The 26,387-nt window shown below is 39.4% G+C and overlaps 1 protein-coding gene across 2 annotated transcripts in view; it reads right to left on the bottom strand.

Moving 5' to 3' along the window:
• Positions 1-12,362, bottom strand: part of EPS15 (epidermal growth factor receptor pathway substrate 15) — a 164,636-nt gene extending 152,274 nt beyond the window's left edge. Inside the window, exon 1 of one of the 2 annotated variants that reach the window (XM_082666035.1) lies at positions 12,202-12,362. In XM_082666035.1, the coding sequence (XP_082522161.1) occupies positions 12,202-12,234 (33 nt within the window). In that variant the 5' untranslated portion in view covers positions 12,235-12,362. The remainder of the gene's footprint in view (positions 1-12,201) is intronic. The other variant, XM_082666034.1, reaches the window with a different exon arrangement.
• Positions 12,363-26,387: the final 14,025 nt, after the last annotated feature.

The following is a 26,387-nucleotide window of genomic DNA, read 5'->3' as shown; positions in this document are numbered from 1 at the left end:
AAAAAGCTATGAGGGTATATAAAAGAAAAAAACTGCCAAGCACAGAGACAAACCAGGACATTTCAGGCAAGTCTAGCTCAAAGTACAATCAACAGAGTTAAGTTTCTGAACTGTTCTAAAGTGCCAGATGGTCCCATCTACCCCCAGATCTTACATGGCCCTGCCTAAAAGTGTGCCAGAAAAAAACAAAGCAAAGAACAGAATGTAGAGAACAGACTAAGAATGAAAGCAACCTAGCCTGCAAAAAAAGAGGTATGCAAACTGAAATCATCCAATCTTCTTCAGGCTCACAACTTTTAATGCCAATTTCCCATGCTAAGTGAACTTTATAATCTTTAAATGGTCTTTGCAGCCAAATTAAATATACTCAACTTAATTCCTTCACAGTAGTTTTTTGAGATTATTGCTCTTGAGTAAATTACTGCTGCTGTCTGCTTTGCCATTCAAGATCTTATAAACTAAACGAAAATCACTCAAGTTTAACCTCAAAATTCAAAGGTATACACAGAAAAATAACTCAATTATGGTCAATACCATTTATAACTCTACAAAAAAGAATTCAGCAAATGGCATATCAAAGGTTATTTGCAACAGCATTGATTATAATTGATATATAAATGATCTGTAGTCATTAGGGCTTGATTAACTATAAAACATCCAATCAATGAATATATTCTAAAGACATTAAAAAGATGCTATGCACAGGGAGATCAGCTCAATGCTTTGTGATGACCTAGAGGGGTGGGATAGGGAGGGTGGGAGGGAGGCTCAAGAGTGAGGGGATATGGGGATATATGTATACAGCTGATTTACTTTGTGGTACAGCAGAAACTAACACAACATTGTAAAGCGATTATACTCCAGTAAAGATGGAAAAAAAACAAACAAAAACGATGCTATGAAGACCACATAGAAAGAAAACACCTATATGTTAAGTTAAAAAAAATAAAATACAAAGCTATACGTATGTGGATATATGTATGTATGTGTGTGTGTATGTGTGTGAGAGAGAGACAGAGAGAATGCAAGAGAGAGGTTACAACAATGTTTAAAAAAAACATGTAAAGAGAAAAAAATGTAAAGAAAAAAACAAAAATTTAAAGAATGGGGTGGATGGTGATCCATGCTTTCCTTGCTATATTTCTGCATGTTACAAGTTTTTTTTGTTTGTTTTTTTTTTGGTTTGGTTTGGTTTGGTTTGGTTTTTGCGGTACGCAGGCCTCTCACTGCTGCGGCCTCTCCCGTTGCGGAGCACAGGCTCCGGACGCACAGGCTCAGCGGCCATGGCTCACGGGCCTAGCCCCTCCGCGGCATGTGGGATCTTCCCGGACCGCGGCACGAACCCATATCCCCTGCATCAGCAGGCAGACACTCAACCACTGTGCCATCAGGGAAGCCCTACAAGTTTTTTTAATGAGTGAAGAATTTTGGAAATAAAAAAAAATTTTAATAATATTCATATGAATTCTGTATATAAGTACCAATAATAATAACAGCACTGCTATTTACTTAATGTTTCTTACATTCCAACAATGTATATACATCATAGATAAGGAAAAGGAAGTCAGAGAGTTTAAGTAACTTGCCATGGTCACCCAGAGAGAGTACAAGTGGCAGAGGGAGAATTCAAATCCAGGTTTGTCTTGTACTAAGTCTAGTGTCCTTCCCACTATAAAAAATCATGATACTTTTATTATTTTACATACTATTTTAGAGCAGGTCAGAGATTCTTTCAGCCTATCCTTGAAACCCCTTCCTAATGTCTTGTGCTCTAGGTTAAAAATGCTTGCTTTATTACAAAGAAAAAGAGAATAAATTATAAGAAAATGGACATGATATTTCCCCAATGTGGACCTGACGCACCAAAATACAATTTGACTGGAATCAAATATTCCTATGGTTTTATGTTATCCTTTTAAGTACAATTTAAAATGCTGGGACTTCCCTGGTGGTCCAGTGGTTGAGACTCCTCGCTCCCAATGCAGGGGGCCCGGGTTTGATCCCTGGTCTGGGAACTAGATCCTGCATGCTGCAACTAAGACCCAGTGGAGCCAAATAAGTAAATAAATAAATGTCATCCACAGTACCAATCTTGGACACTGTAAAACACTGAAAAAATTAAAAACTAAATTACCACAAAAAGTTTCATCATAAATCAGGATACTCCACAGCACCCAAGTGCCTTTCTTCTATCATCCTGTATCATAGTACTCATCACCCTAGAGTCAGTGTTTATCTCCCTAAAAGATTAAAAGGTACTTCAGTGCATGAACCTAGGTCTTATTCTCTTTGTATGTCCAAGACCCAACACAGTGGGGACACAGGAGGCATTCAGTAAATGCTTTCTGAAATAAAAGAGGGTGGACCAACAATAATGGAAGCACTTTTAATGCATGTAAGCTTCATATTTTTAGTATATGCATAATGATGTAACTGTGTTGTACCTAGTGAATACAAGATGGAATGAAGTTACCAATAATCCTTGGTATCAGTGATTTATGAAAATTTTAATTAAGTGTAACATTTCATAAAAATTAACAGCCCTATAAATAACTAAAATCTAGCTATTATAAACATCTGGCTAGTGATCGTAGTAGTAGTTGTTGTTGTTAATAGCTGCTACCATTTAAACTGATCCAAGACATTTATAAACATTTCACATATTCTTCACAACAAATCCTGCAGGTTAAGTTTATTTGCCATTTTATAGGTAAAAAAAGAAAGAGGCTAAGAAACTTGTTACACAATCAAACAAAAGATTGAAACCTAAGACATTCTGACTGCAAAGCCCGAGGTTCCCATTTTTTCAACAATTTTTAATATCTGGAACACCAGAAATCCCCAGACCTAGCAGTTCTATTTTACTTAGTAAAATAGTTTGTTTTTTAGGGAAAATTTTCTCTGATACACAGTATGATCTTTAGTAATATGATACTGAAGGAACTCCAAGTCCAAACTACCATGTCCAAGAGACTATTAGCTTAAATGTAAATACTGGCGTGACGTATACTAACCTAAATAGGCTTAGGTTTTCATAAGCAATAAATTCCTAGAGGTAGCAAAACGTAAAACTACTTTCTATCATGTCTACAAAAACCCTCCACTATAACTTGGTACAACAATCACTTTCTAGAGATGTGGTCTATGCAACGAAAAGTTGATTTTCACATAAGATGTTGCAGCCTAGAACATATGTTCAGTGATAACCAAGGAATGGCACCATTAATTAGTTCTGTCAGAGCTATTTTGCCCTCAGAATACAGACTCGTTCAATTTATATAAGTTGTTTACACTACCTAGGTTATAACCCTGGCTCTAACACTTAGCAGTAGCTTGACCTTGAACAAGTTACTTCACCTGTGTGCCTAAGTTTTCTCTTTTTATAAAACAAGAATAATAAGGATGATCTGATTAACAGGTTGTAAGGATTATTGAAAACAGTGCCTGACAAATCATAAGTTCTCAACATGCATTAATTATTATTATCCCCAAACTGACCTCTTCTCTGTATCTCTCTCTCTCTCTCTCTCTCTCACACACACACACACACACACACTCACACACAGATCCCACTGAGTAATTTGCTCCTTTTACATAACAATAGAGGAATGTAATATCATGTGAATGTTCATTTTTATCCCTAATTTGTCTGAAATATTGTCAATGGCTGTTTACAGGAAGCAGCATAGCAAATGTGCTTTAGAACAGATGTGCCCAGGTTCAAATCTCAAATCTACCACTTACAACACAACCCTGAGTAAGTAATGCAGAAGATTAATCCCTACTCGTAGAAAGGCTGTGAATATTAAGTGAAATAATATATGTAAATCACCTAAAAGTACCTACTGCTTAGTAGTTTACATAACATCAGTCCTCTTCCTTCTCAATAGTGGCATAAGAATGTTTTCCTTCCAGGATCTTTGCGTTAATATTTAGCCCACTAGATAGATGCTTCTTTTTGTTATATTCACTAGCTTGTTGTATTTTTTAGACTCCACGTATAAGTGCTATCATACAGTATTTGTCGTTCTCTGTCTGATTTATTTCACTTAGCATAATACCCTCCAAGTTCATCCATGTTGCTACAAATGGCAAAATTTCATTCTTTTCTATGGTTGAGTAATATTTCCATTGTATATATATACATACCACATTTTCTTTATCCAGTCACCTGTTGATAGACATAGGTTGCTTCCATATCTTGACAATTGTAAATAATGTTGCTATGAACATTGGGGTGCATGTATATTTTCAAATTAGTGTTCTTGTGTTTTTTTGGATATATACCCAGGAATGGAATTGCTGGGTTACATGGTAGTTCTATTTTTAATTTTTTGAGAAACCTCCATACTGTTTTTCACAGTGGCTACATCAATTTACATCCAACAGTGTATGGAGGTTCCCTTTTCTCCACATCCTCACCAACATTTGTTATTTGTGTTCTTTTCTATGACAGTCATTCTGACAGGTGTGTGATATCTCATTATGGGTTTGATTTGCATTGTCCCTTATGATTAGCAATGTTGAGCATCTTTTCATGTGCCTGTTGGCCATCTGCATGTCCTCTTTGCAAAAATGCCTATTCAGTTCTTCTGTCCACTTTCTAATCAGGTTGTTTTGTTTTGTTTTGTTTTTATTGCGGTACGCGGGCCTCTCACTGTTGTGGCCTCCCCCGCTGCGGAGCACAGCCTCCGGACACGCAGGCTCAGCGGCCATGGCTCACGGGCCCAGCTGCTCCGCAGCATGTGGGATCCTCCCAGACTGGGGCACGAACCCGTGTCCCCTGCATCCCCTGCATCGGCAGGCAGACTCTCAACCACTGCCCCACCAGGGAAGCCCTGATTGTTTTTTTGATGTTGAGTTATGAGCTATCTATATATGTTGGATATAAACCCCTTATCAGTCATATCATTTGCAAATATTTTCTCCCATTCAGTAGGTTGTCTTTTTGTTTTGTTGATGGTTTCCTTTGCTGTGCAAAAGCTTTATGTTTAATTAGGTCCATTTGTTTATTTTTGCTTTTATTTCTTTCCTTTAGGAAACAGATCCAAAAAAATGTTGCTACAATTTATGTCAAAGAATGTCCTGCCTATGTTTTCTTCTAGTAGTTTTATGGTTTTACATCTTACATTTAGGTCTTTAATCCATTTTTTGTATACGGTGTTAGAGAATGCTCTAATTTCATTCTTTTACATGTAGATGTCCAGTTTTCCCAGCACCATTTACTGAAGAGATTGCCTTTTCTCCATTGTATATTCTTGCCTCCTTTGTCATAGGTTCTGACCATAAGTGCATGGGTTTATTTCTGGGCTCTCTATTCTGTTCCATTGATCTATGTGTCTGTTTTTGTGCCCGTACCATACTGCTTTGATTACTGTAGCTTTGTAGTACCATTATTTTTTATTGCACTTGCAATTATTAAAGCATTATTTATATCACAAAGTTTCTTATATCTCACTTCTATCTTACTTTTGTACAAAATATTAAAAAGCTCACATTTATGTGATAGGGAAGCACAGTGCATGAGGCCAACTTTCAACAAACATCATTATTATATACCAGGTTAACAATGACCAAAACTTGATAATATACCATGTTGATGGGGAAAAGGCACAAACACTGTTGATGGTATAAGCTTTCTGAATGTAAACTGGCAGTATCTTTCCAAATTAAAAATATCCTTTGGCCCCAAATTATACCTACTAAAAATTAATGCACATACACATGTGCACAAAGATGTATAAAAGAATATTCACTGCAGCACTGTTGGTAACAACAGAAGATCACAAACAATATAAAAGTCCATCATTAGGTGGCTAGTTAAATAAATTACAGTATATTCATATAAAGGAATATTCTCAAGTGTTGGAGATAATGAGGGAAATCTGTATGTGCTCGTATAGAACAATCTCCTAGATCAATTACACTAAATAATAATACGCCACAAAATATGCAGCTTATTTAAAAGAAATATACATACACTCACACTATATATATAGCATATCTTATATATATGTGTGTTTGTGCATATATGTGTGTGTGTATATATATATATATATTTTTTTTTTTTGCATCTACATCACAGACTATTGCTAGAAATACACACAAGAAACATCAAGAATGACTGCCTCTTGGAATGGGATTGAAGGCCAAGAGCAGGATGGAGACTATCACTGGTATGTGTGAATTTTTTTTTTTTTTTTTTTTTTTTTTTTTTTGCGCAGTACGCGGGCCTCTCACTGCTGTGGCCTCTCCCGTTGCGGAGCACAGGCTCCGGATGCGCAGGCTCAGCGGCCATGGCTCACGGGCCTAGCAGCTGCGCGGCATGTGGGATCTTCCCGGACCGGGGCACAAACCCGTGTCCCATGCATCGGCAGGCGTACTCTTAACCACTGCGCCATCAGGGAAGCCCTGAACTTTTTTTTAACATAAGTTTTACAGTCGGTAAGTAAGAGAGCCAGCATAAACCTAAGTCAAAATTCTGAGCCTGACTATTCTCTAGTTTGAAATAATGATAATAATAGTCTAGCTTACTGATTATTGTGAAGATCAAATGAGAGAGCATAAAATGCTTCGTAAATTATAAAGCAGCACACAAAATTATAAATTAGTCCTCTGACTGAATTCTCCAAACCAATTGTAATAATAATTTTTATCATTCTTCTGGCCAATTTCTCTAAACCCAAAGACGGGAATGTTTAAGATGAAATGTGAATATAGATGCCATCTTAGAACACAAAGTTTTACTTAACATATAGCTATTTATTTTTTTAATTGAAGTATAGTTGATATCAATATTACATATAGTTATTGATTTCAATTTAAAAGGGTGAATTTTCAAAAAACTTGTCACACAGAAATGCTAAGTTGGCTGATTACAGAAGAAATACATGCTCACTGTTGAAAAGAAGGTAAGTAAAAATTATAACTATGCTATCATAAAATCTTGGTGTTTTTTTCTTCCAGTCTTTTTTCTATGATGCTTAAGTGGATTAGATTATTTGTCTAAATAAAATGTTTCCACTGTACTGTAATACAGCATTCAAATTACAACATCCCTCAGATTAATAAAAATTTTTAATGAAGACATAATATTTTATCTTGTTGATGAGAGTTCCACTACTTTAAAATGAAATTTTAGTATATGGGTTTGCCTAACGAACTCTGCCTAGATTAATTTTTCATTTATTTCTACCAATTCTCCAAATTACCCAGACCTCTATCAATGGATCTTCCCCCCCTCCCTCCCTACATACCTCCCTCTCCCATCCCTTCTCTCACTTAAGCCATCTTACTGATTTTGGTTTCCAGAGTTCCAGTTTTATTAAGTCCAAAATTCACAAAACAAAGAAGCGTATAACTGTGTTTAAAATTCCTTGAAGAGCAAGTAAAAACCTTAGATTGAGACCTTAAATTAGACTATTAGTGAGACAGGGGATTAGAACTATGATTCGTCACTAAATAAAGATGCTCAATCTTTTTCTACTACATGTTAGTCTGTTATCATTGCTCTGTCTGCAAATAGAGTGAAAACAAAAGAATACACTCTATTGGACAAACCAACTGTTCCTAATTAATTTTAACTGTGACAGCTCCTCCCAAATGCTGAACATTCCAAGCCATTTTTGAAAACTGTTAAATACTGCTCAAGGAAACAAAGATTTCCTGAATATACTGGACTGTAACTGCAGGCAAAAAAGAAAAATATCATTATTGTGCCATTCCCATAGTAGGAACTCAAATGATATGTCATGTTGAATAAATACTCCTTTTCTGCTTCTGAGAACATGTTATAATTTTCACACTCTGCCCTGTATTTACCATCATAACTGTTAAACCAGACTGCAAAGGTGATACCCATATTAACACATACTGTCTACTTTAATGAAATTGAAAATAAACACCAAAAGCTGAAATTATGGGAGATTTTTTCCCTCCAATTTCCAAATTTTCTGTAATGCAGTTTTATCACTCTTTCAATTTAAAAAAAGCATTAAAAAAAAGTATCCTTATAGCATGTATTGTTTTTGATCAAATATTAAGACTTTTAATTAAGTCCCATTCTAAAGGCTTTTTTATTATTAAAAAAAAGAATCCTTGCTAAATTAAAACAAGAAAACTTCAGCATAAAGCTGAACTGATAGATGATTATTTAAAATACTCATATTATGCCATCTTTCAATAAAATAAAACCTTCCTGATCATCAAGAGCAGTACTTGTACGCCCACAATTGTACTGTCAAGAAGCCATGAAAGGTACTGGAGATTCAGAGGCAAAAGATAATGCTTCCATACTCAAGAAGTTTAGTACCTAATTAGGAAAACAAGGCAAATACTGGAAAAAAAGAATAAAAAATACAAGGGAGCAATGGATATGCCGAGCATGTAGTACACAGAGAAGTACAGTGGACAGATTTTGAAGTCGTACAGACTTTGGTTCAAATCTTAGATCTATCACTTACTAATTTATGCAAATTATTTCCCTCATTTGTAAAATGGAGTGTTAGGTTAAGTGAAGTAAAATTCTTGGCATACAGTAACACCCAAAGGGAAGCTAATAGTATTATTATCATTATTATTAGAGATACAGCCTTAAGGAAGAAATGGGCAATCAGCAAAGTTTAAAAAGAGGAAGCATTAATATCTTTCTGTAATCTACCACCATAAGCAAAAATCACAAGAGCTTTCTCACTCAAGTTTTACTTCTTATTGACAAGAATAGAATACCCAGCGAAGAAAACTAAAATTAAAAAACACTAAGGCTGGACTTCCCTGGTGGTGCAGTGGTTAAGAATCCGCCTGCCAATGCAGGGGACATGGGTTCGATCCCTGGGCCGGGAAGATCCCACATATTGCGAAGCAACTAAGCCCGTGAGCCACAACTACTGAGCCTGCGCTCTAGAGCCCACGAGCCACAACTACTGAAGCCCACGCACCTAGAGCCCCTGCTGCACAGCAAGAAAAGCCACCACAATGAGAAGCCCACGCACTGAAACTAAGAATAGCCCCCGCTTGCTGCAACTAGAGGAAGCCTGCATGCAGCAACCAAGACCCAACGCAGCCATAAACAAATAAGTAAATAAATTTATTTTAAAAAAAACCACTAAGGCTATATTGCACTAAAGTACCATAGGAAAGTCACCACTAGATTTCCAAATCATAGAATATGATCTATAAAAAGAATGTTCTTTGGAAAGGTCCTTAGATCAACTAATTCAAACTCTCCAACTAGAATGGAAGCTCCATGTTTTTTTTTGTCTCCAAGCTCCAAGAACTGCCATCTAGTTTGTTCATTAGTATATCCTCAGCACCTAGAATAATTCCTAGTACATAATTAATGGTCAGTACATATTTGTTTAATGAATATTAAAACTAAGAAAACTGAGGCCTGGAGACTTAATGCCATACAGTTAGCTCCTGGAAGAGCTGGGAATGAAACTAACATTTCATTATTCTAATAGTCTATCCTGTCTAGAAGCTAGACCATGATAATTTACATAATTTATTTTGTTGGTTGGGGAATTGGAGGGTTGGTTGGCAGGCAGAAGAAAGAGGAAGGAAAGAGTAAATTAAAATATTTTTCAGGTGTTTTTCCCCCAACTGTCAGTTTTGCTTAGTTGATAAAGGCAAAAAATTATATACAAGACAATCCCAGTACAGTACATAGCACATAAAAGGTACTGAACAAACATTGGCTGAATGAATGAACCTACTCCAAAACCATTATCATCTTATGATCAGAGGCAGAAACTAACTTCAGCATCAGTTTAATCTTTGTAACTGTCATACAACCCTTCAGAATTTTCAGCCATTCATAAGACAAACAGTTATTAATCACTTTCTTCCAGATGGGCACTGAGGGAAACAGATGAGTTGAAAGATGTCCCTGCCCTGGAGGATCTCACTTGAGTATAGCTATGTCTAAATGTGTGTTGGGGCAGGGGGGTGATGGTGACATAAACAAATCAATAATGAATGTGAAACCAGGGTGCACTGTTATCTCAGTTTATTTGCCTCAAGCAGTTAAAAAATTAAATTAAAAAACACAAATCAGCAAAGTTTTTAAATAACAAGGAGGCACATTAGGGTATATTAACACTTGGGAAGTTTCTTTTTCCTGTGCCTTTACAATATACCTTATTGCCTCTTAATGTCTTAAAATCAAAATATTCTAAATTGACTTATTTGGCTATTCAATATAAATGAACCATCAGTGTTTGTTCTCTTACATGTAAAACAATGAAGGATAATACTCCTGATTCAGTATTTACTTTGTGTAGATGTTAATATTTAAATATATAACCACAAGAACATATTTAAATTACTTAACTGTCTATAAAATTGACAGAGCCTGAAGAAAATATCCAGAGATGATAGTAAATAGAAACTGAAAACATGGTCTTACCCAGGGAGAGAATAAAGTATGCACACAACTAAGAAGCAAATCTATAGAAGTCCTCAGGGGAGGAGAGGGGAGAACTTCAAGAGGGGAGAACTCCCGCTGGAATTGGACAACAGAGCCAGAGAGCAACAGCCTGCCAACAGGATCTTGCTTAATGCATATCACTAACTAGACTATTAAAAAGTGAACACCCAAAAGTCAATGTTGCCATTCCCCGAATCTGAGTTTTCAGGAGGACCCTTCCAAAGAGATTCGCTACCAAGATTAAATCACCATTTTCCAAGTACTCTTCCCCAATATCTGCTTGTCAAAATAGGATAAGCAACACCAAATAAACTGGAAAAGAAACAGACTTCACTTATGAAGCTGAAAATTCCTGCAAGCTGAACTTAGTTATCTTACCGGAGGCACAAGTTATTAACGTGATTCCTGGTTCCTGTGGAGAACATTTTTCACTCAATATCTCTATCCTCGAATGCTAGGCAAAAGACCCCCAAAGTCTCTTGATCCCAACACAGGAAACTCTCCCGCCCCAATGTATAGCCTATCCCAGTGTTCTGCCTTAGATGCCCTGACAAATCCAGGCCAAGGAGACTACAAGGTGGCGGGGAGATACTACAGGGCAGGCAGGAAGGCTGGGGTGGGCCCCAACGGAGAAGTCCATGGCCACCAGCTCTGCAGAGAACAGGCTGAGAAGGTGAGGTTGGGGTGAGATCTGGTCAAAAAAGCAGGAAGGGACTGACAGGTGCACATCCCCCTCACCATTCAGGACACCACAGGAAGATTACAATTGGCTTTCTTTACAGAGAGCGAGGAACAAGGCTCCCAGAGTGATGCTGAGCAGTTTTCTGGGAAGCACGAGGACTGACTCTGAAGGAAGCAGAATGGCAAGAGAAAAGACCCTGAGAACAGGTTTTGGTGAAGATTCCCCCAGTACACGTGACCTCTTACGTCCTTCCCAGCACCAAGACTAGTGGGACCATCACACCTGTTCAAGGATGTTTCCCTGTTTTCCGCTTGGACAGCGATAGAGAGCCCACTGGGTAGGAGTGGTAGCAGAACTGAGGAGGAAAAGACTGAATAGGGGGATCTGACCCAGCAGGAAACCTGATCAGGAGGGGAAGAGGCTGAATCCAGGAAGGGGCTAGCAAGGTAAGTACGCGCTCTGGTAGAATGAGACTTATGTGGAAGAGAGACTGGAGAAAACTGCTGGAGAAGGGTTTTCGTCGGACTCCGCTGGGAAAAGGCCGGTTTAGAGAGGAAAGACTGGCTTGGAGGCAACCCTGAGCGCCTGGCTCAGGAAGGTGACTCTGCCTGTCCCGAGGGCGAGCCTCGTGTGGGACAAGGGCTGACCCGAGGATGAGGCTGATCCGCGAGAGCTCAACAGGAGCTCACCTGGGTGCTTCTGGCCTGGAAGGAGGAAACTTCCTGGGTGGGTGAAGCAGAACTGGAGTGAGAGGAGCGGGCACACACCAAGCGGGTCGGGGGACACGGCGGGGTCGGGAGGAGAGGGCGCCGCGTGGGGCGGGGCTGCGGCGCCGACCGGCCGGAGCGGGGTCGCGGCTACCCCGGCTGAGCTACCGTCTCGGGATGGCGTCCTTCCCCCAGTCACACTCACACTCTCTCTCTCACACACACACACACACACACACACTCACACGCGCGCGCGCTCGCTCTCAGTATCGGCCGCCCCGCCAGGGGCAGAGAGAAACTCCCCAGGTCGGTAAACCATAGGACGGTGGGGGAGGGGGCCGGGGACACCGGCCGTCCGAGCCAGGCGGACTGGCGGGTGGCGTTACCTGTGTCAGAGAGAGCTGGGCCGCCGCAGCCATGGTGTTTCCATCATGCACGGGAGGGGAAGGAAGGACTGGCTGACGGGGGCTCGGGGCGGGGAAGAGGCGGACGGAGCAGCCGGAGGCGAGGCCCGGGCGGGCAGGCGGGCGGGCGTCTCCCCTAACTTCGACAACTTCCCTCCTCTCGCCCGCCCCGCCCCGCCCGGCCCCGCCCGGCCCCGCCCGGCCCCGCCTGGCCCCGCCCCCTGGGCGCAGGCCGCGGCGGCGCCCAAATCCTGGCGCCGGAGTTTTTGTCGCCGGACTGGATCCTGCCGCTGGGGCCGCCTGAGAAAACCCGGCGCGGAGATGAAATTAAGCACGAGCTGTGGAGGCAGAGACAACTCCAGATTGTCCTGGGAACTTTAATCAAGTCACCTACCCACTCTAAGCTTCTGCTTCGGAAGAATGGGGGAAATTATACCCAAAGTCCAAGTTGCTTGTGAGGACTAAATGAGATAACGATAGGAAATAATAGCGGTACTTTACATATGCCAGAATCTGTGCTGGATGCTTTATTTTTAAATTGTATAAGTGAAGGAACCGAGACATAAATAAGTTGTTCAAATGAGGAAACTGAAACACAAATATGTGTCATACGTAAGGTCATAAAGCTGATTAGATAGCTGGTGGATTAGCATCCAGGTCAGACTCCAATACTTTTCATTTTAACCATTGGCTATTAGGAGGTCATATCGAAAGAGAAGACTCTTAAATGAAAATCTAGGTGGGAAGGGGAAAGAATATTCTCCTAGCCCATTTGCTGCCTACCATATTCAGACTGTTCAATAAAAGAGCTCAGGGGCCTGCACCACTCCAACTCCTCCCTTAAGTCCACATGGCAAACCCCTCCTGCTTTCTCAAGACACAACTCAAGTATCACCTTTGCAAAACATCTCCTGACCTCCCAAGTCGGAGTTACACACTCTTCTTTTTAACATTTCTTCTCTACCTTATGAAGTCATCATCACTCTAATGACTTTACATCTGTCTACCCACTAGACTGAGAGCTCCTCAATGGCAGGGACTGTTTCTTATATATTTCTATATCCTCAGACACTAGAATGCGTTATGTACTCAGTAAAAGGCCTTAGTTCCTGCCAAGTTAAACATAACACAGCCTACACTTTCTCATGCTGCCGATCAGTTACTTGAAATCCTCATCCTTAAAGGCTTGGCTTATATGCCACCTACTTCAAGAAACCTTCTAGGAAATCCCACCCCACCTCTTAGTTGCTCTGATATGATCCTTACACTCTGCCTTGTTTTTAAGAGTTAGTTGAGGGCTTTTCTATACCCCCACTAGATTGTAAAATCCATCAGAATAGAGGGCTGACTCACAACTACACCCCTCTCACAATCTGGCCTAGCACAGAGTAGGCCTTAATAAATGTCTTTGCCTGGAATGGGTCTTCCTTTCTCAGTCATGGTGGCTTCCCACAACAACAAACCATAACTCTATCAGGCCCACACCCCTGTTAGCATTCTTGTAGTAGTCCCCGTTTGACACACAGGAGGGCCAACTGAACAAGGCCAAGGATGGAGTTAGCCCTATGTAAGGTTTTAGACCTTTACCACCACAGGCAAACCATCCCAGAAATGCCCTCAGAAATTCTTGACTGTACTCAGACCCCATTTTTACAAGGTCCAGCCAACGAAGAGCCAGCCATGCAGGTCTGGTGAGCAACAACTTACTCAAGAGAGTCTCCTTTGGCCTCTTTTTGCTGTTATTCTTTTTAACTTAAGGGAGAAGGGAAAATAATGTTTTAAATTACTCCTTTTCCACCTGGTACATTTATCAGCTATAACTACCACTGGTGTTTCTACTTTAATTTTCTAATTTATATTATCACTTTTGAACTTAACAACTATGAAAGGTAGTAATCATCATACCCACTTTACTGATGAGGTAACTGAAGGTCATAGACATTAAGTGATTTTCCCAAGGTTATACAGCCAATAACCAAAGCAGTATACCATAGTGGAATAAACAGGGCTTGGACATCAGAAACATCCAGGTTCCAATCCTGTCTCAACTATTTAATACTTGTACAACCTTAGGGTTATTGTGAGGATGAATGAGATAACATGTATGGAAATACCTAAAGATGTAGATACATGGATTTAGTTAAGAAATCTTAAAGTCATGGAATAAATTGCTACTGGGAGTACAAATTCGCTTGCTGTTCAAGGAAACTCCTCCAAACCATATTAGAGCAGGTTTGGGCCTTGGTTAAAATAATAATAACGATAATCAGACCCCTAAGCAAGGGAAGACTACTTGTATGGGAATTGCCCCAGGCTCCCTTCCAGACCACCAATAATTTGTATTGGCTACCTTCTTTGCTCATTGGTTCTGGTTTAAATTAAAAACTTGACATAGTGGGGGATGGGAGTGATGGTCTAAACTCTGGAAAAGGCCTAGAACTTCCAGGACTGGATGTTTTTTTAGATGACACACCAATGAGAGTTTGCAAATTCGTGTCCCAGATCTCATCAAAGCACTGGGTCATATCCCAGATCTATTTTAGGAGGGTAAAATGTAGCTAATGGAAGATATGTTATGATCTAATTCATTGTAAAAAGAATGAGCTTCATGGAGCAGACAAAAAGAACTTATCTGTTTTTTGTAGGGCAACTTAATGTCTCTGGGTCTGTAAGCTTCATATTCTTCATGTGTGCATTGGAGGTAATAATACCTACCTTGTAGGGATGGTATAAGGACTAGAAATCATGCATAAATGTCTTATCAAAGAGCCTGGCCTGAAATGGGTGTTCAGTAAGTGGCAGTATTAATATAAGGATACCATTTTTTTTTGATGTGGACCATTTTTAAAGTCTTTATTGAATTTGTTACAGTATTGCTTCTGTTTTTTTTATGTTTTGGTTTTTTGGCCACGAGGCAGGTGGAATCTTAGCTCCTCTACCAGGGATTGAACCCACACCCTCTGTGGTGAAGTCTTAACCACTGGACCACCAGGGAAGTCCCTATAAGGATACCATTCTTCAACATCACCATTTAACGCTCTACCTGTCAAACAACCCTCCAATTACTAAGTCAGTTTTGCAGATACATTAACTATTAGAAAGGAGTGCTTTGAACAGCTGACACATATATCCCTGTCATTGTTTCCCTAGGTAAAGTTGTGTGCGATGACTTACTTCTGCATACTGATAGCCAACAATTGCTGCTCTCATGTACATTATTTCATTTAATCCTCACTATAGGGGTTATTATTAATTTTATTTTACAGAAGAGGAATTTGTCCAAATTCATAGTGACAAGGCTAGGAATTATACATAGGTGTTCTGATTCAAATGTGCTTTTTACTAGGGCATGTTGCTGGTGTCCTGCAGACATTGATCACTCCCAAGAAGACTTCATAATACGGAGCTTTTGACCATGGAAACCTGAAGATGAGGCTATGGATTTATAGTAATCCTAAACCCAAGATGATCTTGAAGAAGAGAACTTAGATCATGAACAGCTTTGTCATCAGCCTATCTTTCCATCTTTCTATCCTACTCTAACTCCACAGCCCCTCCCCAATCCATCCTTAAGAGAAACCACAGCTACTTTTATTTATTTTCCAACTTTGGGAGGTGACTGTCATATCAGCTCTTCATGAACACTGCATGTCTGTGACGTCAGCTTTTAGAAATGCAGGCTGATTGATCGAAACTATGGGGGAAAAAAACCTGTGAGGAGCCCTCTGAGTATACAAAGAACCAGTTTATTGGCATGAGACTTTGAGATAGCCCTTCTATATAAATAGTGCTAAGCTACAAAAACAGAAAAAAAATTATACTACAATTGTAATGGTAATCTGGAGGTCATGCTTCCAAGCTGCTTGTTTCATAAATATAGCCCATTATTGTTCATGTTTGCCCAGGGCAGAAAAAATATGTGAGGCTGCACAATAACAACAATTGTGCTACACAAATAACTGTCCCTGTGCCAGGGACTGGAAAGAACAAGCAGTAAGAGATTTTTAAATGCCACACACACCCAGGGTGTGATAGCACAGTTCAAAATTGTCGTCATTGCTAATTTTTCAGGGCAAGGGGGTGTCCTGGGAAGAGCCTGAATTTAGAACTGGGAAGACCCAGCTTAGTCCAACTTCCTTATTTTGTGGCCTTGGACAAGTCAAAGAACTATACCAAGCCATGGTTTCCTCTCCTTTAAATTGAAGGTAATAATAGCACCTACCTGATAGTGCTATTATGATGATTAAATGAGGTTTCACGTGAAAGCAGTTAGCCTGATACCTGGCACACAGCAGACACTACATAAGCGTTAGCTCCTACTGGAGAATATTTAGGATTTCAGAAGCCAGAAACAAAATAGAAATCATTTTTAAAGATCTTCAGTGGGACCCTTAAAGGAACCTGAATATTGAAAAAAAAAAAAAAGGCCTACCTTAAAGTTTTTTTGAATAAAATTTATTCATTTATTAGTAACGTTTATTGAGTTCTGTAGAGTAAGGGAGATTATTACATTTATGTCCCGAAAGTTCCACTGGCTTGTAGCAAGCAAACAAATACAGTTGTACACTTGTCCTATTTCCTTCCTTTTTCTTTCTTTTTTCTTTTTTTTTCTTTTTCCTTATGAAGGGTCCCAGAAGCTATACGAAACAAAAAGAACACCACGGGAAAGAAAATATTTACACTCAAGGCTGCAGGTCCTTTCATCTGAAGATTTCAAAGAATTGTCTCCATAACTAATTACAAGTCCTGCTTTAACATGGGGGAATGCTGAGACACCATCAAATTAAGAAGCTTGCCCTAAATCACAAGGCAAGTCTGCAGATGGGCTACAGACAGAACAAAGCTGTCCTGTTTGCCAGGCTTGGGCTCTAAAGTAGGGCACATGAAGGTCAACAGAGGCTTCAATTAATGAGGAGAAAAGTTTGGGGAATTCTGATTCTGTACCTTTGAATTATTTCAGTGACAAGAACATGGGCTTTAGAGTAAAATTTGATTTCAAGTCTCAGCTCAGCCCATTACTAAATATGTAACCTCAGTGAAATCATAAATTAAGTCTTAGTTTCCTTCTCTGTAAAATGGGGATATTAACTCCTACTTCTAAGGTTTGGGGTAAGTTAAATGATGCAACTTTTGTGAAAGACCTAGCACAGTGTCCTGCTCTTAGAAGGTTCATGTACATGGAGAAAGCTAAGATACCCCACATGAACACATAATGACAAATAGACAACTGTTTCAGTCAAAGATTTTCTAAGCCACAATCACAGTTGTGTCTCAGTGTAAAACGATGACTGTGTATTGAACATCTCATAACACAAATAGAGGATGCCTTGTTCAGGCCTTCATTGCTTTTCTTCCTTGATTCTGTGCTTTCTTTCATAGCCCACATCCAAACTATCAGCAAGTTTTGCTAGCTCAACCTCCAGTATATATCTAAAATTCCAATTCTATTTTCAAAATATATTCCAGATCTGACCATCTCTCAGTATCTTCACTGCCACCATCACCTTTTTCCTAGACCACTGCTAGAGCTCCTTAACTAATCTCCCCAATTTCATGTTTGCACCTACGTCTGTTATCCTTATAATAGACAGAGTGATCTTATTAAAATGTTCATTAGATCTTATCAATTCCCTGTTTAAAACCCTCCAGGGACTTCTCATCAAACCCCTGACCATTGACCTACAACAGAGCCAGGTCTTTCCAGGTGAAGTATGTGTCAACAAAGCACAGAAGAACAAGTATGTTCTGGGCATGTTGAGATGTTTGGTGGGATGGAGCATGGTGGGGATGGGAGAGGGAGGAACTAGCAGAGGAAGATTGGAGGAGGGAATTTTAGGAAATACCCAGAGGGAACCACGGCTGGGCCAGAAGAGGCTTAGAGAAATGCATCTGTCTGAAGATTCTCAGAGATGCAAAATCACCACTGGAAGCAAATGGGACAATTACTGTTTTGTGTTGATAGTATTTTCAAATCTAGTGGCCTTGATTTTTTAAAAGCACAATCAGGAACCTATTTTATCCTTCCAAAAGGAAGTCAAGTTTATAGGCCAGGAACCCTAACATCAGGACAGTGGTTAGGAGGATGGGCTTTGTAATCAGACAAATCTGATATTGAATCAGGGTCTCCACTTAAGCTATAATACCATGGACAAGTTATGTAAAGTCTTCGAGCCTCAGTTTTATGCAAACTATATCAGAGTGATTAAGAAAATTAAATAGTTGGTGCTTATAAAGCACTTTGCACAGTGTCTGGCACATGGGAATGGGAATAAGTGCCCTACAAATGGGGACTATCACATTATGGTTATGACAATGAAGATTAAGGATTTGGTTATCTTTATAACAGTCCCGTGTTCATTAGTTTTACTGATAAACACTGTGTCTCACCCCTAACAGAGATCTGAAGTAAATCTGTCAAATTTTAAAAATCTGAGGAGACTGTCCCAATTCACAGCAACATTTGGTACTAAGAGACAAAAAAGGGCACATACTTGCACTGGAGACACTATCCACTCTGTCCCCCAGTCCAGAAAATCAAAATATGTAAATAGAATGGTAGCATCATATTTGCATCTAACTGTATATAAATGTAATTATACACCCTCGGTGCTCAGTGTTCAAGAGGGTTTTTTGTTGTTATTTTCAATATTGTCTCTATATGCAAGTCAAAGATTTCAGCTGATGTTCAACCAAACAAGAAGTATAAGAATTGTAACTGAAAACTACAAAAACATCATTGAAAGAAATTAAAGAAGACCTAAATAAATGGAAACACTTCTCAAGTTCATGGATTAGAAAATTTAAGATGTCAGTACTCCCTAAACTGATCTATAGATTCAAGGCAGGTCCTATCAGAATCCCACCTAATTTCTTTGCAGAAACTAACAATTCTAAAATTTCTATGGAATTGCAAGGGACTCAATCTTGAAAATGAAGAATAGAGTTGGAAGACTCATAGTTCCTGATTTCAAACTTACCATTAAAGTACAGTAATCAAGTTAGTGTGGTACTGGCATAAGGGGAGACATATAAATCAATGGAATAGAATTGAGACTTCAAAAATAAGCCCGTACATTTATGGTCCATTGATTTTCCACAGGATTGCCAAGACAATTCAAGTTGGGGGAAGAATAGTCTTTTCAACAAATGGTGCTGGGACAACTGGATGTCCACAAGTAAAAGAATGAAGTTAAGGAATTCCCTGGCGGTCCAGTGGTTAGGACTCTGTGCTTCCACTGCAGGGGGCAGGAGTTTGATCCCTGGAACTAAGATCCTCATGCTACGCAGCACAACCAAAAAAAAAAAAAGAATAAATAAATAAAATAAAACCACAAACAAACAAACAAAAAGAATGAAGTTAGGCTTCCTCCTCATACCATATACAAAAACCAACTCAAAATAGATCATTGATGCAAATGTAAGACTATAAAACTCTAAGAAGAAAAAAATAGATGCAAATCTTCATGACTTTGAATTAGGCAATGATTTCTTAGATGTAACACCAAAAGCATAAGCAGCAAAAGGAAAATAGGTAAATTGAATTTCATCAAAATTTAAAACTTTTGTGTTTCAAAGAACACCATCAAGAAAGTGAAAAGACAATCCAAGGAATGGGAGAAAATACTTGCAAATCATATACCTGATAAGTGGACTATCCAGAATATACGAAGAACTCTTACAACTCAGCCAATTAAAAATGGGTAAAAGATTTGAGGCAATATTTCTCCAAAGAATATATACAAATGGCCAAAAAGTACACAAAAAGATGCTCAACATCATTAGTCATTTGGGAAATACAAATCAAAACCACAATGAAATACTGCTTCACACCACTAAAATGGCTATAATTTTTAAAATGCACAGTAACAACTGTATATCCACATGCAAAATAGTGATGTTGTTGAGATTGTTGCAATATTCAGTGTTGGTAAGGATGTGGAGAAATTGGATCCCTCATACATTGCTGTGGATGTGTAAAATGGTACAGCCACTTTGGAAAACAATTTGTCACTTCCTCAAAGAGTAAAACATAGAGTTACCATAGGCCCCAACAATTCTATTCCTAGGTATATAGGAATTAAAACATAATTAAACATAATTAAAAATGTAGTCACATAAAAACTTGTATATGAATGTTCCTAGTGGCATTATTCATAATAGCCAAAGATGGAAACAACCCAAATGTTCATCACTGATGAATAGATAAATACATGTGGTATAACCATACAATGGAGTATTATTATTCAGCAATAAAAAAGAATGAACTACTGATACATGCTGCAACATGGATGAACACTGAAGGAAGGGAAAGAAGCCAGACACAAAAAACCACATATTGTATGATTCCATTTCTACGAAATGTCCCAAAAAGGCAAATCCATGGAGACAGAAAGTAGATTAGCAGTTGCCAGGAGCTGGGGGAAGGGGAAAAGGAGAGTGACTGCTAATGGGTACAGGGTTTCTTTTTGGAGTGACGAAAATGTCCTGTAATTAGATAATGGTATGGTTGTGCAACTCTGTGGGTACAGTAAAAACCACTTAACTGTGCACACACACACATACACACACACACACACACACACACACACACACGTCACTCTGGCTCTGTGTAAAGGATGGAACAGTGAGGGGCTTCCCTGGTGGTCCAGTGGTAAAGAATCCGCCTTACAGTGCAGTGGACGATCCCCTGGTTCGATCCCTATCAGGGAACTAAGATCCCACATGCCTTGGGGCAACTAAGCCCGTGCACCGCAATTACTGAGCTCGTGCTCCTCAGCTAGAGCCCACGTGCTGCAAACTACAGAGCCCACGTGACCTGGAGCCTGCGCGCCTCAACTAGAGAGAAGCCCGGGCACCACAACACAGAGCCCTGGCACCTCAACGAAAGATCTCACATGCCTCAACGAAGATATCCTACGTGCTGCAACTAAGACCCGACGAAGCCAAAAATAAATAAATAAATTAAACAAAAAAAAGGATGGAGCAGTGGGGTCAAGGATGGAGGCTTTAGAGATCCTGGTAAGAGTTATTGGAGAGAGGCAGAGGCAGTGGTGATAGACTTAAGAAGACTGATTGCAGGGATATAGAGAAGGCAGTATACCACAGTGGTTAAAGTTGTGGGCTTTAAAGGAAAACACACCTTAATTCCAACCTCAGCTCTGCCACTTATGAGTTGTGTGATTTAAGGTTAGTTCCTTAACCTATCTGAACCTCAGTTCCCTCATTTATAAAATAGAGGAGATAAAAATAGATCTACCTTGTAGAGTTATCATGAGGATTTGTTCATTTATTTTAAAAATAGTTATTGAGTCTACTATGTGCTAGGCACTGTTCTAGGTACTGAGGATACAACGGTAAACAAAACAAACAAAACTCTGCCTTCATGCAGCTTATATTTCAATGGCGGAAGAGTGACAATTATATAAACTATATATAAAATTATAAATAAATAAATAATATATATTTATAAATTATAAATATAATTTATAAATCATATATTTTCTCCTTATTTACCTATGATTGTATACATATATATACATACATATGAATATGTATATATATAATCATAAGTTGGTAGGAGAAAAATATATTAGTGAAGGAAGAAAGATAGATGGGAGCTTATATGAGCTTATATGGGAGAGGTTGAGAGTCTACTAAGGGTGGTCAGAAAAGTCCTCATGGATAAGGAAACATTTGAGAAAAGACTTAAAGTAAGAGAGTGACCAAGAGTATATCTAGGATGGGTGGCCATCGAGGTAAAAAGAACAGCAGATGCAAGTGTGGTAGCTAGAAGGGGATATGGAGTCAGGAGAGATTTTGTTTTTTAAGATAAGAAATAACATAGCACTTTTTTAAGCTGATGTGATGATCCTTTGGAAAGTGAAGTATTAATTATGTAGGTAAGAGAGAGGATTACTGGAGCAGAGGAGAAAGGATTGATTTTTAGAGTACCAAAGAGAGGACTAGGTATGCAGGCATGGACGCAGGTGAGTGAGCTATCTGCTGAGAGGGAAAAAAAAGCGGAAGGTGTCGGAAGTTTGAGTAAAGAAAAGGTATGAAATAATCATTTAGGGAAAGTGGATGGACTTTTAAAATAAAATGATTCCCAGATAGCACTAATGGCCCACGTGAGGTTAGTGGTGATGAATTTTAAGAGTCCAGTTGATATAGTTGTGGGTTTTTCTTCATCCACTTTCCCAAAGGTGGAGAGTAAGTGAAGAGTTAGATTGTCCAGGGTAGGGATTTTGTGAAGCAAAATAACAAAGCAAGACGGGGCAGGAGAGGAGAGGACATATCAAGGGAATGATGATAACATTGGACCTTGGAAGTGAAGTGTATAAAAAGAGAAGTGAGAGGACATGAAATGGGTAAGGAATGGTGAATAGGTGTTAGGATCACTAGATTGTAGGGCCAAGGGGGGAACCAAAGAACTGTTGGAGTGAGTGAGCTGGAAAGACAGAAGAGGTATAGAAAGATAAGAAAGATTATTGGTAGATTATTAATGAATGGAAACAATCCCTAAAATAATAGTAGTAGGGCTTCCCTGGTGGCACAGTGGTTAAGAATCCGCCTGCCAATTCAGGAGACACGGGCTCGAGCCCTGGTCCGGGAAGATCCCACATGCCACAGAGCAACTAAGCCTGTGCGCCACAACTACTGAGCCTGTCCTCTAGATCCTGTGAGCCACAACTACTGAGCCCGCGTGCCACAACTACTGAAGCCCACATGCCTAGAGCCCATGCTCTGCAACAAGAGAAGCCACCGCAATAAGAAGCCCATGCACCGCAACAAAGAGTAGCCCCCACTCGCTGCAACTGGAGAAAGCCACGCACAGCAACAAAGAGCCAAAGCAGCCAAAAGTAAACAAATAAAATAAATAAAATTTAAAAAAATAGTAGTAGTAAGACCTCAAAGTGCTCACTATGTAGTGGGGAAGACAAGGCAGAATGAAATGAATGCTAAAGACAGGCACATGCAATGGCTGTAGCCAAAAAGAATCTTCAAGTAAGTGTGAGGGTCAGATAAAGGAACGCAGGCAAAGAAGGTGGCATTTGAGATGAGCCTCAAAATGGAGCAAGTATAGAGCATAGCCTGATATATCATAGCAGTTGTACCATGGCAGCGAGTGTTCAGGAAACAATGGCTGGAGCACGGGGTGGGAGATAAAATGCCAGGCTAATGCCTGAACATTTTATGTAGGTAATAGTGACATTAGGGGCCTTCTATGTAATTGAGTCTACTTATTAGCGTGATATGAAGTCATATTGCTTTCTGTATTTTGATCAGTCTTAAGTCTTTCTTTTCCTTTATGTACTTAGGTCATATTTAGAGTTTTTACATTTCACTAGGATTTTCTGATTGTCCTTTTAAGATCACTTCCCTTCAAATGCACTGATACGGCTGTTTCTTTCCAAACAATGGACTGCCACATGCCCATTCACTTTCTTTCCAATAGCCTTCCACTCCACCCCCCAATGTTGGTAGGAAAGCCTGACATGTGATCCCTTATGGGTCTGAAGCTCCTGTGAGAGAGGTGTGGGAAATAGGCTGGATATGATCAGAATTATGCTGTCCAGAGCATTAGGACCGGTTGCAGCAGATAAGAGTGGAAGGCAAATAGTCATATTCTCCCAAGGTTGAGGAAGACGGAAGGGACACGGTCTCGCAACTGAGGTGTCACAATTTTTTCAGGAACTCAGTATCAATATCAATGATGGGGTCAGTCTCTTTGCAAGCTATATTTATGATGTCATTTGAAGCTATCACAACCTCTGTCTTCACAGACTAACCAGATAAATGTTGAAACCATTACCTTCTCTGTCATTGTAGCTTTGGCCAAGTCCTTCCCCTCCTCTGGACCCAAGGTGCTATCTTTAAAAAAGGGGCTGCAGTCATCCTTCTCTAGGGTCCCTTCCAACTGTGACATGCTCTAAATTTTCTGTTATCATTTATTCTTTATTAAATTTATGTGACAGGCATTTTTCCAAGCATGAGACCCTCTCACCACTTCACTCCGCCTGCCAAACTCCTGTTATGAATTATGTTGGGCTTTTCTTCTGTAAAACATTTGCGAAAAGTTGTGCATTACAGACGTAGAGAATGGACTTGAGGACACGGGGAGGGGAAAGGGTAAGCTGGGACGAAGTGAGAGAGTGGCATGGACATATATACACTAAAAAATGTAAAAGAGATAGCTAGTGGAAAGCAGCTGCATAGCACAGGGAGATCAGCTCGGTGCTTTGTGACCATCTAGGGGGTGGGACAGGGAGGGTGGGAGGGTGGGAGGGAGACACAGGAAGGAGGGGATATGGGGATATTTGTATACATACAGCTGATTCACTTTGTTATACAGCAGAAACTAACACACCATTGTAAAGCAATTATACTCCAATAAAGATGTTTAAAAAAAAAAAAAGAAAAGTGCGTTAGAAGGAGGTTTATTTCATGTAACACATTTGAGAGAAAATCATGTAAAGGGCTTTGTTTTGTTCCAGCAGCTGAAACAATAAAACCACCACAATGACATGCAACATCATTTTGTACTGCCCTCCAGTGGTGGCCCAAATGTCTTTTCCTGGTTGAAGTTTAAGGAATAAAATGTGTTTTCAGAGGAGCTCACATTATCTAAAGGTAGGAGAGTCTTAGAGGGCCTGAGGAAAGGGTATATCATCAAATCTCTCTTCTTAAAAAGGAGGAACTGAGGCCCATCATTGTTCTCATCACCATGCAAACCTATTCTAGTTTCTTCCGTCTTTGAAGAGATATTTTACAACCCTGACTCTGGGCCTACTTCTCTGCTCCCCTTCACAGCCAAATTTCTCAAAAGGGTTATCTACATACTGTTTCTACTTACTCATCTCCAATTTATTTTTAAACTTTTTACTCTAAAATAATTCCTAACTTTCAGAAGAGTTGTAAAAATATTACAAAGAATTCCCATATACTCTTTATCCAGGGGCACCAAAAGTTAGTATTTTGCCACAGTCTCTTTATCTGTGTGTGTGTATATGTGTACACATGCACACATAAATATATAGCTGTATGTGTGTGTGGTCAGGGGTAGTTCTGAACCATTTGAATTGTAGCCTTTACCCCTAATACCCTAAATACTTCAGTGTGTATTTTCTAAGAACAAAGACATTCTCTTACATACTTATACACCCCTCTCCCCACCCCCACCCCTAGTATGAAGATTACATTCAGGAACTTTATCACTGATATAATCCTTATTTATAGTCCACATTCAAAGTTCACTTATTGGCCTGATAATATCCTATATAGCAGTTTTCCATCCTGTACAAGGTCTGATCCAGTGCTTGATCCCTAATCATGCATTGCATTTAACTGTCATGACTCTTTAGTTTCCTTTAATCTAAAATAGATTGTTATTTATGATACTGACATTTTTTTAAGTACAGGCCATTGTTTTATAGAATTTCCTTCTATTTGGGTTTGTGTCCTATTTCCTTATGATGAGATTTATATTTTTCTTTTTTTGGAGTGGGCAGGAATACTACCTATGGGATAGTGTGTCACATGAGGAGAAATACGGTGTTACCTGGTCCCATTATTGATCATATTCATTTTGATCAGTTGGTTAAGGTGGTATCTGCTAGGTCTTCACTGTAAAGTTATTATTTTTTTTCTATGTAAATAATGAGTAATCTGTGGAGAGGTACGCTGAGACTATGTAAATATCCTGTTCCTCGTCAAAACTTTTGCCCAAAGGTTTCCACATTCACCGATAATTCTTGCCTGAATCAATTACTATGATAGTTGCAAAATGGTGATTCTAGGGAATTCCCTGGTGGTCTGGTGGTTAGGACTATGTGCTTTCACTGCTGTGGGCTGGGTTCAATCTCTGGTCGCGGAACTAAGGTCCCACAAGCCTTGCAGCCAAAAAAAGGAAGATGGTGATTCTATAACTCCATTAGTCCATCTACATTTTTTTAGTTAGCATTCTACTGTAAGCAAGATCTTTCCCTTCTCTCTTATTTATCTATATTTAATCTATATTTATTATCACCAGTAAAAAAAAAAAAAACCTCATGGATTCTTATTTTATTTAATAGGTTATAATCCATTATTGTCATTATTCATTTTATTGTTCAACTTGTCCTAGATTTGGCCATTGAGACCCCCTTTAAGCTGGCTTCTGTGTCCTTTTG

Source organism: Grampus griseus (assembly GCF_964374135.1).
Source record: "Grampus griseus genome assembly, chromosome: 1".
Taxonomy (NCBI): domain Eukaryota; kingdom Metazoa; phylum Chordata; class Mammalia; order Artiodactyla; family Delphinidae; genus Grampus; species Grampus griseus.
This window is presented reverse-complemented; position numbering and strand designations above follow the sequence as displayed.